Source organism: Ambystoma mexicanum, chromosome 1q (genome assembly GCF_040938575.1).
Source record: "Ambystoma mexicanum isolate Mex_15411 chromosome 1q, UKY_AmexF1_1, whole genome shotgun sequence".
Taxonomy (NCBI): Eukaryota; Metazoa; Chordata; class Amphibia; order Caudata; family Ambystomatidae; genus Ambystoma; species Ambystoma mexicanum.
This window is the reverse complement of record NC_090922.1, coordinates 1,036,738,581-1,036,754,272: the sequence shown is the minus strand read 5'-3', so window position 1 is coordinate 1,036,754,272 and position 15,692 is coordinate 1,036,738,581. Positions and strand designations below refer to the sequence as shown.

Genomic DNA, 15,692 nt, shown 5'->3' with positions numbered 1-15,692 from the left:
GTGGGAAAAATGGCGGCGATGGTGCTCATGGAACAACCGGATGCCACCATGGAGATGATATATAACATTTCGGAGGGTGGGCATGAGATATCCCGTGTATATGAGCTACTGGGGTACAAGGTGGGGAAGGAATTGTCCATTTTGAGACTGCTCTGGGAAGAAGAGGTGGGAGAGCCTATATCGGATGGGTTATGGGATAGAGCCCAAACATATCATATGAAAGTGTCCCGAAATGGGAGGCTCCAACAGATCCAATTATACGTTACACATAGGGCATATTTGACCCCCAGTAAGATTACTAAGTTCGGGGCCAGATGATTCAGAGATGCCCCAGGTGCGGGCAGGAGGAAGCTGGGATGTTACATTTGTTCTGGGCTTGTCCGGAGGTGGGCAGATTTTGGTCTGAACTAAAGACACGCCTGCCGGAAAAAGGCATTACGCTGGAGGTGGCGTCGGCCTAGGCATGCATGCTAGGAGGTTTCCCTAGACCACGTCATCTGAGGCACATTAGCAAGATGAAGGGCCTGGCATACATCCTGGCCAAAAGGAGGATTGCAATGTGGTGGAAGGCAGCTCACAGGCCCAGGATGGAGTTGTGGTGGGCTGACCTCTTGAAGTGGGCCCAGGCTGAAACGGCTGTTTGGTTCGAAGCGATCAGCAGGGGTGTTGAGGAAGAGGTAGGACCCCTTATCGAATCGAGGCAACTGGTGGCCATGGTGGACCCTCCCAAGCCCGATCACAGTGATGATGATACGGATGAGATGAGGACAATAGACCCGCCTGAGGATGTACAGGCTGATGATACGGCCATAATGGCTCAAGTTGGCGGGGGCGCGAGGGAGCGGGACGGAAGAACATAGTTTGTAATGTTACCTTGTTAGACCTGAATATGGAAGTCCCAGTTATTGTATTGTTTGGTGTGTTGTTATAAAATAATAAAAAATGTTTAAGAAAAAAAAAAGAATTGTTTTGCCGCTTGAACCCCAAAATATTGAGGACATTCTTTCACTGCCAGATGGAACAGACAAAGGAACTGACGAAACAACTGATAGACTAGAGTCCTGAAGGAAGCCTGATTTGTTTGGGTTCTTTGATTTGCCCAAACATTACTTAATTTCAACCCAAACTCTTTTTTGTCATTTACTAAAGACCCTTAAACCTTGAGATTTTGACTTCAAGTTTTCAGTTGACTACACAGTTGTGACATATCCTCCCAAAATACTCAAGACATTACCACTGCTTTTAATCAAATTAAAAGTCCTCTTAAGATTCTCCCCATACTTTCCTGTTTCCAATAAGTGACTATCATCATTGTCGTCATCACTATTGTCCTATCTGGCCTCGACTGCTCTAGCACCATGAAGTCTGGGCATCCCACCTCTTCACTCACAAGCTCCATGACATCCGGAACCTCACAGCAAGCACTGCTTCAACTGCCTTAAATAGCTACTCCATTGGCTCTCTATCAAAGGAAGAATATGGTTTTACCAGATATGTGTACATCTATGGCAAGTGTCATGGTTGCTTTAGAAGCTTCAGGCTTAACCTTGTCAGTTCCCCTCCTATCCATACAACTCCATTGTGTGTTGTTCCCCTCTACACTTTGAACATCTCTTTGGGACGGACTTCCTTGGAGTAGCAGAACTGCATTCAAGTACATGGGCTTTTGACTGTTTGATCAGGTTTGCCTTCTAAAGAGCCTCTGCCCCCTTCTAGTGAAACGCTCTGAAGCTGTCCCAAGTCACTGGTGGTGCTATATAAAAAAAGGAAAAATAAATAAACCTGAATGAACAACCCCAATTATTTAAACTACTATGGTACAATGAGGTGCGCAGTATAAATCAACATAACATAACATCCCAGAGTCCAGGTGACTGCTGTAACCAGATCAGGAAATGTAATATAATTATCTACATTGACACTGTACATGGTCATCTGAAAACAAGAAAAATTAATTCTGAGAATTGTGCATCACTCTTACCTCATGTAAGTTACGGCAAATATAATCATAGCCATACCAAGGGACGCCCATCAAAAGTTTCTCAGGATTAATGCCCAGCTTAATATAAGCCTCATATCCTATTTCGACAACAAAAATAAAAATGTAAATACAATATCGGCAACAATCAACTGAATCAGCATAAAATCAATGTCATGATTTATATATATATATTTGAATATAATATGATCATAACTTATTTGCTTTTGATCTATCACAGTTTCACTTTATTAATGACTGCACATTTTTTTAAATGTATGTGCCTTAGCTGAAGTGAGGGACAGTAACAGAGATAAAGTTCAATGAACAGCTGTTTTTGACAACAAATGCAGACACTACAATTTATTGATATAGTACATGCTTTCTGAAAACAATTTTTGGTTTTATTTTAAGGAATTAGTGCCCTTGAATACTGCGCTACCTGATGTGTGTGCAAGTATATTGCCACAAAGAAATCAGAAAGAATAACAGATTTTAATGGAAGAATACATTTGTGTCTGGAGGCAGGACCATCACTAATGTATTATGGGCTCCCAGTCTAAAGGTGTGAGTGTGCCTCACCACAAAACATTTCTGTTTGTAAGCATTTGTATTGAGTTATATTAAACGTAAGCAAAATGGTGTAACGTGGGCAACAACAAAACCGCAATTCAATGAAACATCATTGTGTGTAAACTATGAACGTAGCTCAAACCACCTTTCTGCCAGAGCAGACCCCTCTGTAACACCACAGGATAGAGAAGGTCTATGATGAAGTGGAGGGGAGGGAAGAACAGAGGGCGAACCCCATCTAATGAAGAAAGATGAGAAGCAACTTAAAAAAATACCCCCATTCTGGCCTCACAAAATCCCAGCATACGGCCTATCGGGTAGAACCGGGCAAAAACTGCATATTCAAGAGCATCTGAACCAAACCAAAGTACACTAAAACTAGCTAAAGCAGACAACCTTAGGGGGAACAGGTTAGAATAGCACTAGTCGTTTCCCTATGTCTATACGCCACAAAAGTGCATCGTCCAGTTGTTTGAAGACAAAGGATTTCCCCATTTCAAGGATCTTAAACTTGGTTGGATTACCCTAACCTTCCTGTGAGGCCAAAAACCTTGGGGGATCTTTGACTCCTCTCTCTCCTTCCCCTCTCACATCTTGGACCTTGCCAAGAAGGCCCACTTCCAGCTTCACCTCCTTAGAGGCATTCTCCCTTTCTTCACCTTTCCTCAGAAGCTCAATGTCTCTAGAACCCTGGTCCTCTCTAGTCTGGATTACTGCAACAGTCTCTTCCTCAATCTCCCCTTCTTCTCCCTATACCCCCTTCAGCTAATCCAGAACATGGCTGCAAAGCGTAGACCTCGCCTCTAGCCTAGGGACTGTAACTCTCCAGCCCTAAAATCTCTTCACTGGCGCCCGGTGGCCGCAATGATCAAATTCAAGACCCTCTGCATTATCCACAAGGCTTTCTGGTGCCTGGTACCACGCTATCTCCAACTTTCCCTCCTAAAATACATCCCTGTCAGAGGTTTCCGTTCCTCTACCTCCAGCTCACTGCTTGTCAAACGCCTCTCTAAACAGAGGGGGGGGGGGCAGTGCCATCAATGCAGATGGAGGTGTAACTGTTGTCAAGTTCCGTTAGTCGCGCGGGGGAGCCCACAAAGAGGAGCTCAGCTTTTTCATCATTAAGACAAAGGTTATGTGTAGCCATCCAGTTTTGAATAGTACTGTACACCTTGTTGATTGTGAAGGAGTCCTGTGAATAGCTACCAGTGTTGGCGATGAGAATTTGGGTGTCCTCAGCATGGTTTGCGTAGGTGATACCCATTGTGTCAAGGAGATCAAAGAGGAGTTTTGTATATATGTTATAAAGCGTGGGTGATAGGCAAGAACCTTGTGGGACCCCAAGTGGCACAGGGATGGGATTGGCTGCATCTCCACCAATGAAGACTCTTGTAGTACGTTAAGAGAGGAAAGACTGTATCCAGAGAGTGGCTTCTGGAGGGAAGTGAAAGTGTTGGCTGAGGTTCTGACAGAGCTTGTCGTGGCCAACGAGGTCGCTTGCAGCAGCTGCCAGATCTAGGAGGAGGAGAGTGCCTACGTTTCCAGAGGCATGGATGCTGTCCATCTGGATTTTTAGGTCCTTAGGGGCAGTTTCCATGCTATGTTCAAGGCGGAAGCTAGATTGTCTTGTGCCCAGTAGGTGATTGAGTTAAGGGAATAGTTGGATCTTGGGTATAGGCTACTCAGTCAATTATCTACAGCAGAAAAAGGACTGTGGTAATGAGGCAGTAGTTTATGGGTACGGTGGGGTCGAGGGTGGGTTTTTTAAGGAGGAGGGGTGATTCAAGCTGCCTTAATGTTATCCGGTACAGAGTTGGTGGCAAGGAAGGCATTGATAAAATTGGTGATGATGGGGGCCAAAGTGGGGGCGCAGAGTTTTACTAAGTGAGATGTGCAGATGTGCCCTTTGCAATTGAAAGATTTTAAAGAAAGAATGGTGGTTAGCATAGAGGCCTAAACCTAATTTGAACTAGTTCTTTCCTTAGAATAAGTATTTCTTGCCACCTCCACAAAGATTCCTCACTTAGGTAGAGAAAAATCGCGCTGTGTTCATCGTTGTCCATAATCTGTTTCTTCTTGGCCCCTGCAGGAAGCACCTCATTCCTTCTCTTTATATTCAACGCGGCCACCTGAACCGCCTTCTTTAAACACTGTCTTTTGGGCCTTTAGTGGGGGACCTGAAAGCTTTTGCCAATTTCATCAGTAAGGTTGGACCTTCCAAGTCCAACTCTTCCAAGAGCATTATCTGGACAGGTTCCTGCAAATCCTTACCACTAATTTAAAGGGACCCCTCCCCCCCAAACCCTTGAGGTGGGAGCACACACCAAACTTTTGTGGAATTCAACCCTACTTTCAAGTTTCAGTAGCACCCTTTTGGAAGGTAGTAAAGGTTTCCTGAACTTCTCTTGATCCTTTGGACTCCACTTCCAGGATCAGTACTTTTGTCTGCACCTGATATGCCCTTTTTTCAATCCTGTCGTTCTTGAAGAAAGGCCATCCACCTTGGAATCCATGGAAGCATCTAGGTGTCCACTGAGTCAATCTTATGGTTAACTCAATGGACACTGTCTAAGATGTCTAACATTTTACTTTGACCCTCCAACATTCCCAGGAGCTCTTCCCACAAATGTTTACAGTGTTTCTGATTTGTAATGTTAAGAGCATGGGTAGCGAGTACCCCATGTCATACAGGGTGCTCTATCATGCTGGTCCATTGCCACCACCAATCCGCCATGAATTTCCAATATGGATGCACATGCAATTGAGCACCGCAATCAGGGGCTGCACCTCAGCAACTGCGGGTGCCACTGTACGCTCATCTACTTCGCCATCTTTGGAATGCTGTGGCATCTCTTCTCCATGTCCCGCCTCTATACTAAATCCACCCGCAGTAACAAATGTCATGTGGAAAAGTCATATTGATGGTGAAGACAGCTTGCTGGGTTGGGGAGGGGTAAAAGAACCTCTATGCTTTATTCCCAGTTCCTGGTCAGTACCTGGTCACGGTGGTCCCCACAAGCCTCACAGTTCCAGGCGATTTGCATTCCCATCTGCTTATACCTTCACCACCAACATCAGTATCCTGGACCTTGTGTCAGGATCTAACAGGCGAGCCCCACAGAGGAGACCATACTGAAGCCCAAAGGACTTTTGGCCATTCTGGGCCGGCCAGGGTCTGCCCTCAGAAAAAAAATATTTCCAACTGTGAAATGCATGCAGCACAACATCTGATAATAAATTAAGCGATTAAGCCATTGACATGTCAGCTTCATTCAACACCATATTGACACCATCTAATTCTTGAATAGAGTTCAATGAAGCAGATTGGGGTGTGGGAGACAATGGTGATCAACAGATGTTATAATTACCCAATGCAATAATACTTAAGTTATTGACCTCAAAACGCTTAGATGTCCCTTTCATGATTTAAACACAGAGTTGTGTGAACACTTAACACACTGAAGCATGTGAAAGCAGTGTTTTATCACTGTTTTCTAAATTTAAATATCATCCAACATCTATCATTGGTGGTTAAAGTTCCACACTAGAGGCACTCTTGAATGTGTTCAAGTTGGACAACTTAACGCAAAATGAATTATTGCCAATATGCTAATTGGTTTGTTTAAATTTGCAACAAATGTAATGCACTGGTTTGGGATTTCATGCCAGAAGGTTCAGTACTGCGTTCACTGTAACATTTCAGTTTCATACAAATGTGATGTATGATAGTCACTATGCCTGTGCAAGCCAGGAGACTGTGTAACTTGGATTGGTAGGTGAAGCCCAACTTTACATGATGAAACCCAGAGAGGCAGTAAAAGGGGAATCCCTCAGAGTTGCACCAGACTTTTCATCCCTATAAAATGAGCATCCTCAAGATATCTGTTGGGGACCCCCATACCTGGCGTACAAACTTCAGAAACAGCTACGCATTGCAGTTCATAGACAATTGGTGAGAGAAAGACACACTCTGGCACAATCTGGTTTGGGTATGTAGGCCCATGCACGAAGTTGGAGTCTGAGCTCTACGGAAAAGGACAAATCATAGTACAGATCGTAAAATGGTTCTCAAAACAAAATGTACAGCAGCTGGGAAAGAGATCTGAGTCAGGCACTTGTGCTTGACGCACAAACACAGACCTCTGCTTTCAGCCCACACAGGTTCCCCAGGAAGTTAGAATACTGGCATGGAACGTCCCCATGAGTCCCCTGTATGGCTTTATGTTATGTTATGAAACTGAGATTCATACCACATTCAGGTACCATTTGCATGCTCTCCACGCAATCTGGTGGATCTGAAAGAGAGGGGCATGGGTTAGATTAGTGGAGAGAGAAGGTAAGTGCATGATAGCTCTGTGTTGTGTTCAGGCATGCAGATCGGAACCACCCTGGTGTCTCTAGGCATTGTGTGTTGAGAGCGTAGAGGCATTTGTGTCCAGTAGGGATGCTTGTTTGCCTCTAATGCTAAAATGTATGAGTTGGGCCTGCGGTCCGTTGGGATTGAAGTTAAATTGCCATGTGTGGGTGGCTTAATTACTATTTGTGCTCTGTGCTAAAATGTAGAAGTGGAGCATGATAGCACAGGGAATAGTCAGTGAAGACCCCGATGTTGAGGAGGATGCAGGATGCAGGCAAACCTGAAGCCACCTATAGCAAAGCATCACATGGCATGAAGCCATGGAAAGGCATGTAATGGACAGGCATGTAATGGAAAGGCATGTAATGGCATGAAAGGCATAACAAAGCATTAGAGGCCATAGCAAAGCATGAAGAAGTCACAACAGGGCAAAACAACCAGGTCTATATTCCACCATCCACAGCTGGCTTTAGCAGACAGCTCCCATTTCAATTTCTCATTCTGTGAAGTACTTAAGGTTATGGGATAAATGAACTTTTGGTTCAGAGAAAATCCAGTCTGAAATTTGAAAACCCTGGGCATTAATTTCACATTCCTTAGTATGCTGTGTGGCACCCTTAGACCTGTTTCTAACCACACTCTAACATGCTCAGGTGCTTTGCTCAGATGCCTTGCTGGGACTTTTGGCTGACAGGATACAAACAGCATTTGTCATGTGATCGGGGAAGGGACCAGAAGAACAAGTTACACTCTTACCTGGTAACATCCTTTCGATAGGATGGTCCGACGACGTATTCCATATCTATGACACAGTAATCACCACAGCTGTGCTGCTTCGGAAAATCTTTCGCCGTCTGCGTCCTCCATCGAGCCGACGTCACCGGATGTTATAAGTAGGACGCACGACGCCCGTAGCCTCAATTGTAGTTTTTTCCCCAGAACGTGTGGCACCAATCTACTGCTAATATGACCACAGAAAGCCTTGCGGAAATGCAAGCTGCAATCGCATAAGAAATTCTGTAGCGGGGAAGGCAGGGAGGGAGCGATATGGAATATGTCGTCGGACCATCCCATCGAAAGAACGTTACCAGGTAAGAGAGTAACTTGCACTTCGTGGGGATTGGGTCCTCCGACGTATTCCATATCTATCACAGACTCCCAAAGCAGTACCAACGTAAGGAGGTGGGAAAAGAATTTAGAATATACACATTTAGAATGCCCAATCAAATTGCAGAGTAAAGGACCGCCTTGCCAAAGGCCAGATCCTGCCCATGGATAGAATCAAGGGAGTAGTGACGTACAAAAGTATGGACCGAAGCCCAAGTGGCTGCATCACAGATGTTACGAATAGGAACACCCCTCTGCAGGGCAGTAGAGGCAGCCATACCCCTAGTCGAATGGGCCCGTAAGCCTACAGGAGGATCCTTACCCGCTAGGCGGTAACATTCAGAAATTGCCAAGATAATCCATCTAGACAAAGTCTGCTTAGTCACAGCTTGTCCCAAACGCCTTCCACCGTAACCAATAAAGAGCTGATCGTCCACCCTGACTTGGGACATGCGTGAAATGTAGAACCTTAAAGCTCTCCTAGAATTTACCCTATGGAGCCTCTCCTCGTCCTTACCAGGATGCGGAGGAGGATAAAATGCCGGAAGAACAACCTTCTGGCTCAAATGAAATTCCGACACCATCTTCGGAAGAAAGGAAGGACGAACTCGAAGGACAACCCTGTCCTTATGAAACACAGTGAAGGGTGGCTTAACTGAAAGTGCCTGTAACTCACTCACTCTGCGAGCAGAAGTGACCGCAACTAAAAATACAGTTTTAAGGGTTAACAGTCTCAAAGGACAAGAATGCAAAGGCTCAAACGGAGCACCCATTAGAAACTTGAGAACAAGGTTGAAATCCCAACCTGGCACCTGGAAAGGTGACAGAGGGAACACATTAGTGAGCCCTTTCAGAAACTGAGAACTTAAAGGAATTTTAAAATAAGTACACTCCTCAGACGAGCGCTTAAATATGGACAGCGCCGCCAGGTAACCTTTAATGGTACCCACTTGCAAGCCCCTGTGGGCTAAAGAAAGCAAAACAGACAGAACTACAGGAATGTCACATGAAAAAGGATCCACATTCTTAACCCTGCACCAGTCGCAGAACTTTCTCCAACGGCAATGGTACAGGGACTTTGTTGCCGGCCGTCTGGCCGAAAGCAACACCTCCATCACGTCTTCAGGGAGGTCCCAATCCTTATACCTCAACCTTTCAGAAGCCAATCGTGAAGGTTGAGGGATCTGACCTCTGGATGGAGAACCTGACCCCCCTCCCGTGAGAGCAGATCGCTCGGTAGGGAAGACGACATGGAGGGCAGATGGACAAGTCGAGAAGGTCCGGGTACCACGCCCTCCTGGCCCAAGCCGGAGCAATGAGGATCATCCGGGAACCGAACCTCCGTAACCTCTGCAGCACCTACAGGATGACGGGGACTGGAGGAAACGCATACAGCAGTGGGAAGGACCACTCCACCATGAACGCGTCTCGTAAGGCTCCTCTTGGAGGAAATTCCCGCGAGCAGAACCTTTTGCACTTCCGGTTGACAATGGAGGCAAAGAGATCCACTTGAGGTGTCCCCCAAAGGGCGAAGATCTCCAGGAGAATCTCCTGAGCCAACTCCCACTCGTGAGAGATCACGCTCTGCCTGCTCAGAGCGTCCGCTGTCTCGTTTTCGTCTCCGGCCAGATGAACTGCCGAGATCGAAATTTCCTGCTGGATGGCCCAGACCCAGAGCTGCATCGCCTCCCTGCACAGAGGAAGTGACCTGCCCGCCCCTTTTTGTTGACGTAGTGCATGGCCACTGTGTTGTCTGTCAGGATCAGGACATTCTTTCCTCGCACAGTTGGCAGAAAAGCCTTCAGAGCAAGCCTGACAGCCCAACAGATTTATATGGAGTCTGGACTCCGACGGAGACCAACGACCGCTGACTGTCAGCTCGTTGGCATGAGCTCCCCATCCCGTGAGGGCAGCGTCCGTCACGATCGTCACCTCCGGCCAGGGCAGCCAAAATGGAGCCCCTCTCATCAGATTGCCTTCGTCGGCCCACCACAGAAGGTCCTGAGCGACCGGGGCGGCACCTGAACGGGGTCCGACATCCTGCCGGAGGACTGTGACCACTACATCTTGAGAGCCCACTGCAAAGATCTCATCCGCAGTCGGGCCTCTGGCACCAGAAGAATGCAGGATGCCATGAGGCCGAGCAACCTCAAGAACTCGAACGCCAGGAGACTCTTGGCATGTTGAAACTTGTGTACCATCTGCTGAATGTGAAGAGCCCTCACCTGGGGAGGAAAACACTGCCCCAGGGACGTGTTGAGCACTGCTTTGATGTACTGGAGCCGCTGAGTTGGCGTCAAGTGAGACTTCTTTAAGTTGAGGGAGAAGCCCAGCTTGTGAAGGGAGTGGCAGGTGATGGACAGATGATCCAGGACTTGCTTGGGAGAGCGCACCCTGATCAACCAATCGTCCAGGTAGGGGTAGACATGAATCCCCCCTTTCCTGAGATGCGCTGCCACAACCACCATGAGCTTGGTGAAAACCCTCAGGCGGAGGTCAATCCGAACGGCAGGACCCGAAACTGAAAGTGCAAGTCGCCAACCGCGAACCTTAGGTACTTCTTGTGCTTTGGATGGATCGGCACATGAAAATAAGCGTCCTTGAGGTCGAGAGACACCAACCAGTCCTGAAGTTGAAGGGCCTGGAGGACTTGAGAAAGAGTAACCATCTTGAACTTGTCCTTCCTGAGGAGCTTGTTCAAACCGCGCAAGTCCATGATGAGTCTCAATCCTCCGTCTTTCTTCGAAATCAAAAAATAAGGGGAATACCATCCCTTGTTCCTCTCTGCTACAGGCACCAGTTCTATGGCACCTTTCTACAGCAGCGATTGAATTTCCTGCGCAAGGAGCGGATCCGGACTCTTCAAAGAGAGGTTCCCTGGTGGATTGTTGTGAGGCCCCTGCCGGAAAGGAAGACACTAGCCATGGGCTATGATCTCCAGAACCCACACATCTGAAGTAATGGCACGCCATTCTACCAGATGCTGCGCCAGCCTTCCCCCAACCGGAGAAGCATGGGCCTCCTGACTGAGCTGAAGCGGCTGCTGCAGTGCCTGAGGGCAAAGAGGCAACTGCATGTGCGGCCTTAGCACCTCGAGTACCTTGTTTTCCACCTCTGGCACTCCTATGGTTGCCCCTTTGACTTGCAGCTCCTCTCGATTTACTAAAGGATGAGTAATAATGAAAGGAACCTCCCCTCCATTGCTGTCCCCTAGGACGAAAAGGCAGAGGTTGGCAGACTGCAGCGCCCAACGACTTTGCTGCAGCTTTCGAGGTCTGCAACCTCTGAAGACTCTCGTCAGCCTTGCTGCCAAAAAGATGTTCACCATCAAAGGGCATGTTGAGGACCCGGGCTTGCACATCTGGAGCAAAACCCGACTTCCGCAACCATGCAAACCTGCGCATTACGGTGCTCGCCGCCATGGACCGGCTGACGCAATCAACCATGTCCAGACCCAACTGAACGGATTCATACATGGCGTCCTTGCGATCCTGCACGATAGCAAGGAAACCATCCCGTTCCTCCCCTTCGGGAATATGATCAGCTGCTAGGGAAATACAGTTCAACAGAGTGTGCGTGAAATGAGACAAGGCACAAACAGAGTTGGCAGCCTGAAGCGCCATAGCCGGAAAGAAAAAAACCTTCTTTGCCCCGCCGTCAAAACGTTTGCCGTACCTATCAGGAGGGATGGTAGGGTACGACGCATGCTTTGCGGGGGCCGTAGCCGCCTGCACCACCAAACTCTCCGGAGTAGGGTGCGTTGTCAAGTAGCAGGGGTCACCACTGGCTGGGCGATATTTCTTCGGCAAGGACTTGCTCACTACCGGGAGACTCTACGGAGAAGTCCAAGCCGCAGCCACCCTTCTCTGCAAGGCCATATGGAATGGCAGCACCGGGTCAGTTGGAGGAGCTTGGTCCAAGATATCAGTCAGGTCATCCTGCTGAAAATCGCCAGGGGGGGCAGACCAACCCAGGTATTCAGTGACCCTCGACATGAGGCGCCGATATGAAGATTCGGCATGCATGCCAGGCTCCGGCCTACCAAACTCCACCTCTGGAGAGGTGTCTAGACCACTGGCATCATGCAGCGACTGACGCAGGTCCTCAAGTTGACTGTGACCAGAAACAATGTCATCAGGAACCTCACCTTCCTCAGACCCCTCATCCACCTCAGAAATATAATCTAGAGGCTGGAAAGAGGGTACAGAAAAAGGCACAAAGACATGTTTAACCTTAGCCATCGCCTTTCTTGGGGGTGCCACCATGCCACGGGGTACCTCCGACAAGGATGCCTCGAAAGGCGTTGAGGGTGTCGACGGAATGGGTGTCGACGTCGAGCGTGGCGCTGACAGCTTCGACGGCGTCGACACAGGCCTCGAGGGCGGAGCACCTGGCGTGTCTCTCGACAGCCTAGGCGTCGATGGTGTCGACGACTTCCTCAGAGGCGGGGCCTCGAGAGAGTCCGTCAACGACCTTGGTGCCGCCAGCATCGATGTCTTATTCGAAGACTTCACAGAGTCTCACGGTCTCGATTGCGTCGAGGACCGGGACTTGGAACGGGCATGCCTAGAGCGACCATCCTTGTCCGACCGGGACCTCGAAGGTGCCCGGTGGTAACAACGACTGCTCGAGCCCGAAGGCGGACGAGCGGTGTCTCTAGCGTGGCATTGACCGGCGTCCTCAGACGGCTCGGCCGGACCAGAGCCCTGCGATTGAAAAACATCTCCTTTCGGAACAAATCCCATTCCTCAGGAGTGGAATGCTTGTTGGGATAAGCTACACGGCGAAGAGCGGAGTCCTCGGAAGAGGACGGGGAAGGCGACCTGTGACAGTGTTTCCTGGAGTGCCTCGAAGAGGCAGTGGAATGGCGGGACCGACTCCCAGACCGCGAACCCCCAGACTCCCGACGACGATGCGGAGAGTTGCCCCTCGAATCATCTGTCGAAAGAACAGTGGAACGCGAATTCCGGGGCTTGGCCACCTTACCGACCGACAGCTTCTTCTTACGCTCCCGCAAGGCCTTCGAAGTGAGCAATTGGCAGTCGACACAGTCGTCCGTATCATGGTCCTCTCCGAGGCACCAGGGGCACCAGAGGCAAGCGTTGTGCGTATCCGTCAGGGACATCTTGGACTCGCACACCCGACATTTCTTAAACCCGGGCCGCGGGGTGGAAGAAGCCGAAGACATATTCGTTATAGCAATGAAGAAACAGGCTCGAAGAACCGAAAGAACAGGATTCAGTAGAATCGAGGTGCGCCGAGATCACCGAAGCGGAAAAAACGGAACTGAGGCTACGGGCATCGTGCGTCCTACTTATAACATCCTGTGACGTCAGCTCCATGGAGGCCCTCGAGGCCCTCGAGGCCGGCGTATCGACGTCATCGACGCGGGACACAGACGCCGAAAGATTTTCCGAAGCAGCACAGCTGTGGTGATTACTGTGTCATAGATATGGAATACGTCGAAGGACCCAATCCCCTCAAATACCAAATTTTTCCCTGAAGTCTCCCCCAGAGTTTCCAACAGGACTCAAGCCCCTCTCCCACAAAATACACAGCTGCAGGCCAAAATGAAATGCCCCACCACATCCTGTATTGATGTTGAGTGTGCGCCTTAAACTCGGTTTCAGAATGACGCTAAAACCCATAAAGGAGTTCTTCTTTGGGAGATCATTGAGATGAGAAGCAGAAAAGATAAAAGGTGGAGTGTAGTCTTCTCAAAGTATGCTATGGTGAACCCATGCAAGGGTCAGACTCAAAATTTCCATAATTGCACTCACCTAGAATTAATACAGGGCAGGGTATTCCCACAAAGGAAGGAGTTGGGTTCAGGGGGCCAGTGCCAATCACGACCAGGAAAAATAAGAACAGCTCAGTAAATCCATGCCTTAGTCCCAATTACCCTATGTTTTATTATTTTGCTTATGGTTTGTTATAAACCTTACACAAAAAGAACAATCATTTAAAGCGCACAACGAAATATATTGAAAGAAAAGAAAAATCACCCTATTACCCACAATATAAAATGGTTGAGAAATCCTCTAGCTTTGTATGGGATAAGATAGTGTTCCATTGTAGTGAGACTGCGAAAGAAGCAGCAAGAGAATAAGGGGCAGAAGGCGGAACATGAGCCAGGGCAGGAGGATGAGGAAAGGTGCTGTAGTGGTTAGACCAGGAGGGTCACCTAAGATACATGCAGTGAAAAGAGGTGACTAAGGCCAGGAACCACCATGATAAAGAGGCTAGGGGTAGACACCAGGTAATGGCAAGGAGTCTGTTGAAGGCCTGAGTACACAAGCCCAGACAGAGATTGGTTGTAAAGGTGGTAAAGCAACCTATGGGAACTACACTGCACAAGGTAGCTGAAATGAGCGCTAGGGGCGGTATAGCCCATAAAACAATTGTCACAGCAAGCGGGCCGCTATATTCTCAGGACCAGAAAGTGAGACCCGAGAGACAGTATTGGGTCTGTGAGTAGGCCATCAGCACAACCCCAAGCACTAGCGCCGAGATAGGAGAGGAGAAATCCTATTCAGAAGTAGCCACGTGAGCAGTGAATACCTACCGGAGTTGAACCCAAGACAGTTAACAAAGCATGAGTGACCCCTCAGGCACAAGGTGGAAACGACACACTTTACCCCCTAAAGAGTCTACAGGTATCCTCAGACCAGGAGTGTCCTCTGTCCCAGGAGGTGCGAATGCAAAGGCCCCAACACCAAGCAGAAAACCATGGTCCTGAAGGACTGGACAAAATAAAGGTCAAAGAAGTTCACAGGGAGACTATAAATCCATGAGCCTGTAAGCAAATGTGCTGGATATTATCCTGGGTGTGATCACTCAAGAGCTTCAATTTTTAATAGAATAAGGCATGGACATTTGGAATCTAGACAATATGTCATTCTAGATGAGAGGACACACTGTACTGTTTCACCACTCATGAAACATTTGATGGTTGTTAGGTGTGGCACTGTGCTACGGCCAAGAAATATTCAGTCTGCAAAAAGAAGGTGTAAAGTGTATCGAGTATCATCCTGCAGTGACACTGTCTGAGTGTGTGGATCACACGCACCAGGAGAGGAAATTGAGGAAAAGCGTACAGGAACCGTCCCGCCCATGGGAATGAGAACGTGCCCCCCATGCTCCTCGGTTGAGGAAACCTGCTGGTGAACCTCCGGTACTTGGTGTTTTTGCCGCCGTCGCAAAGAGATCGATCTGGGGCCGTCCCCATTTGCTGAACAGAAGATCCACGGTTATAGGTAAAAAGTTTGAATCAAAAGGTTCTAATTACAATTGGTTCGAATCAAAAGGACTGAAAACAAAAGGTTGGAAAAAAAAAATGTATTCTTTTTTTTGGGGGGTCCCCCCAACCCCTGTTTTTGTGGTAAAAAACACTTTTTTCACCTACACGGAAACCCAAAAAAATGATATAATTAAAAAAACAATTCAAACCTTTGGTTTTCGATCCTATTGACTCTCACCTTTTGCATTCAAACCTTTTGTAATCGATCCTTTAACTGGACACCAAAAAATCCACTTGGTCTTAGCGAAGCTCTCAATCGTGGCAAGAATGCAGTTCCCTGCTGAGCGAGTACGCAATGGTGTTCTGGACTCCCGCCAAATGAAACGGCATGAGGAACATGCCTTGGCGATTGGCCCACCGCCACAAGTCCTGGGCCT

At 48.1% G+C, this 15,692-nt stretch overlaps 1 protein-coding gene across 2 annotated transcripts in view; it reads right to left on the bottom strand.

Annotated features, from left to right (window-relative positions):
- Nucleotides 1-15,692, bottom strand: part of LOC138540931 (di-N-acetylchitobiase-like) — a 477,580-nt gene that overhangs the window by 271,365 nt on the left and 190,523 nt on the right. For both annotated transcript variants that reach the window (XM_069641718.1, XM_069641719.1), the window contains exon 5: nucleotides 1,982-2,079. In XM_069641718.1, the coding sequence (XP_069497819.1) occupies nucleotides 1,982-2,079 (98 nt within the window). The remainder of the gene's footprint in view (nucleotides 1-1,981; nucleotides 2,080-15,692) is intronic.